The sequence below is a fragment of the Notothenia coriiceps genome, unplaced genomic scaffold (genome assembly GCF_000735185.1).
Source record: "Notothenia coriiceps isolate Sejong01 unplaced genomic scaffold, NC01 NC01_scaffold00036400, whole genome shotgun sequence".
Lineage (NCBI taxonomy): Eukaryota > Metazoa > Chordata > Actinopteri > Perciformes > Nototheniidae > Notothenia > Notothenia coriiceps.
Window position 1 is genome coordinate 567,235 of NW_011369101.1, and position 3,522 is coordinate 570,756.

Sequence of the window (3,522 nt, forward strand, 5' to 3'; positions counted from 1 at the left end):
CTAGTAAGTGTCTGACACATCTCCCCTAACATCTAGTAAGTTTCCCCCACATCTCCCCTAACATCTAGTAAGTGTCCAACACATCTCCCCTAACACCTAGTAAGTGTCCAACACATCTCCCCTAACACCTAGTAAGTGTCCACCACATCTCCCCCAACATCTAGTAAGTGTCCACCACCAAGTTACACACTACTTTTGTCTATTCTGATGGACAAACAGAAACTTTGGGGATAGGCGTTACACAATTCGAGTAGAGTCTACATCTGCTCTGTGCCCAGACATAATTACTTTGAAAGAAATTGATGATTTGGTTTCTTATTCTCTGTTTGCTTGTGTTTCTGTGTAGCTGCTGTGGAGCAGGAACAGCTGCAGACACGGAGATGACCACTCAGATCATCTCCTCCAACCTGGAGCTGCACGCCCTCTCCACAGGACGGGTGCCCCGCGTGGCCACCGCCAACCGCATGCTCAAACAGATGCTCTTCAGGTACACACCGCAATATTTATGATCTTTTTAAAAGGGACGTGAACAGTTGAAAACAGACTCCCTTGTTAGGAGGTTGTGCCATGACTTTGGAAAAAACTACTACTAGTACAAACTACTTTGTCTGGAGCCAGTCAGTGATCCTAACCCTTAGATGCATAAGTGCGTCTTTTTTGACCCGGTGAGGTGGTTTTCTTTAAGTATCTTTGTAATTACATTTTATCATTTAATATTCCAGCTATTCCTCAAAAAACATGTTTTGGATATCATGCCATTCTAATATTAAATTTACATTTTAAGAAATTGTAGTTTTTGTATTACTACCCCAAGCTTCTATAAGTGGGTCAAAAATGACCCACATGCATTTTCTATCCTATGGGAACCTTTGATTCTTATCACCTGTTGCTCTCAGGAATACATTCACTGTAGGACCACACAGACTACATCACAAGTGACACCTCTCAGGAAGATTATTTTACACAGCAAGATCTGATACCTGTCAGTATAATAATAATAATAATAATAATACATTATATCTTTATAGGGCTTTTCAAGGACTCAAAATCGCTTTACAATATAAGGTAAAGTTAGGGTGGGGGGTGTGGGACTATTGATGGGGTGGGCTATGAGTAGACAAGAAGAGAAGAGATGAGTTTTGAAAAGGGAGTGGAATACTGTGAGGGTCTCAGAATAGCGGAGATATTTGAATCGATATGTTCAAAATGTTTTTTTTCAAAATGTTAAAAAATGTCTATAAATAGTGAAAAATTAAATATAAAATATTTCTAGTTTGAACCAAAATATAATACTAAATATTATACAAGTGATTTTTCTTCACCAAAATGGCATAAAAACACATATTATTCTAATACGGGTCCTTTTTGACCCACTTTTTGAAGAGTGTAGGGTCCAGTCACTCGTGCATCTAAGGGTAAACACAATTGCTAGCTTGGTAGCTGCTAACACGTGCATGTTTGACTGGTTTGACTACAACAGTGTCATCTGCATACAAAGGCAACCTCTGTGTTGTTACTGTTTTGGTGATAAGCTAGAGAGGGCCTAACACTGACGCATTTCACACTTCAAGTCATCAGAAGGGTCACATTTATCCCATTAAATCAATATGAAGAGGTCCATGCAAGCGCACTAGGTGAAAAAGTAAATGAAGAGAGTTTGGATATTAAATTATCCTAATAAAATGTATCAAATGCTTTATGGAGCTTATCAAAGTTTTAGTAGAAGGGCTGGCTTCAATCCAAGTGGCCTGTAATTACGCTCTTCCTGGTTAGGAAGGTAGATAAGAATCGGGAGTTCTCGTCAAAACGAACGCAGAAAACTCCTTTTTATTCATCTTAACTGAATATAACTTTGGATATAGATGCTCGGGCACTTACGGTGTTACAGTGTTATCTCAAAGTGTGTGTGGCTCCAAAGGAAGGAAACAAAACTCCAGACCCGACAACTCCCCACAACTACAGCCAAAGATACACAAACAAATGCTGCAACTCGATGTGAACGAACTACTAAACAATCAGCTCGAGTCCTGTACAAATTGTTAACAGACATTACTATCTTTTTAAAGGACAAATATATAACTTACTTGTGGTGAAGGACGAACATGTCGAACAGAAAGAGAAAGTAAATTGACAGCAGGCTGTAATATGAGAGAAGGCGGGGCTTAGCAACAGTCTAAATGTCTCTGCCCACTCTGCTTCACATTAGCTCATACATCATCCTTTCCTGTGTGTTTCAGGTATCAGGGCCACATCGGGGCGGCTCTGGTTCTGGGGGGAGTGGACTGTAACGGCCCTCACCTCTACAGCATCTACCCCCACGGCTCCACTGACAAGCTGCCCTACGTCACCATGGGTACGTCTCAGACACGACACACTCACCTCTAACCTCCATCTCTGTTTACATTGATGATGTGACCGTCTATGTTTCCTGTAGTTATTGAATTTCTCTTTTTACTGCACTGTTAGTGTACAGTTTTATTATTATGCTGTATTTTTGTAACTCCGGCACAACAATTTCCTTCGGGATAAATAAAGGCTTATCTTATGTTTATTTCTAATGAACCTTAGCTTCGAATATAACTCTAAATTCTAGATTTGACATCACTTAAAGAGGGTGATACAATATGTAATTGATGTCCTCATTATAAACATAATTTCCTCTCTGCAGGCTCTGGCTCTCTGGCTGCCATGGCTGTGTTTGAGGATCGCTACAAGCCTGACATGGAGGTAACCCCCCCCCACCCACAACACACACACCTTTTTTAAAAGATCAGATTTTCGAATTGAGCATCAATGCTGATCTATTTGTATTTGTTTTTTTCTGTGTTGAAAGGAGGAGGATGCCAAGCGGCTGGTGAGAGACGCCATCGCTGCAGGAATCTTTAACGACCTGGGCTCCGGCAGCAACATCGACCTGTGTGTCATCACCAAGGGCAACCTGGACTACATCCGGCCCCACGAGGAGGCCAACAAGAAGGGTGTCAGGTGAGGAAATTATCCTGGTGGACACACACACACCCACACTGAATTTAACTTCCTTACAGCCACAGGCAAAGTTGTTTTTAGGTACTATGGTATCTTTGAGCTGACGCTGCGTTTTCTTTCCTCGTTCACGCTGTAAATATCAAAGCGTTTATCGGTCACTGTTGAGATTGACTACAAAAAGCAGAGTAAACTGTCAATTAAATGTCTTAAAAGTGTACTTTGGATCTAGTATGCAGCTTCATAATCCTTTTATTCCAACACTGCTTCTGTATACTATGGTGAACTAGAGACACACACACACACACACACACACACACACACACACACACACACACACACACACACACACACACACACACACACACAGGAAGATGAGACACACATCACTAAAAGAGGAATCAAGGCACAATAAGGGGCCCGGGTAATCTGCTGTGACAACTGCACACGCAAGACCAACGCTGGATAAAGCTGCTGACATGCACTCTACTTTCTCACTTCCTGTCAATGTACACAAACCAATCACAATCCTCATATACA

General features: G+C 41.4%; 3 protein-coding genes across 3 annotated transcripts in view; 1 reads left to right on the forward strand and 2 right to left on the reverse strand.

The window, feature by feature from the left end:
• LOC104963762 (forkhead box protein P1-like) overlaps positions 1-3,522 on the reverse strand; it is a 924,791-nt gene that overhangs the window by 431,986 nt on the left and 489,283 nt on the right. The window lies entirely within an intron of this gene.
• LOC104963749 (mitochondrial import receptor subunit TOM40 homolog) overlaps positions 1-3,522 on the reverse strand; it is a 666,013-nt gene that overhangs the window by 362,419 nt on the left and 300,072 nt on the right. The window lies entirely within an intron of this gene.
• LOC104963756 (proteasome subunit beta type-7-like) overlaps positions 1-3,522 on the forward strand; it is a 6,185-nt gene that overhangs the window by 1,394 nt on the left and 1,269 nt on the right. The window contains exons 2-6 of the mRNA XM_010792397.1: positions 37-67; positions 347-487; positions 2,238-2,353; positions 2,669-2,727; positions 2,834-2,985. Of these exons, the coding sequence (XP_010790699.1) occupies positions 37-67; positions 347-487; positions 2,238-2,353; positions 2,669-2,727; positions 2,834-2,985 (499 nt within the window). The remainder of the gene's footprint in view (positions 1-36; positions 68-346; positions 488-2,237; positions 2,354-2,668; positions 2,728-2,833; positions 2,986-3,522) is intronic.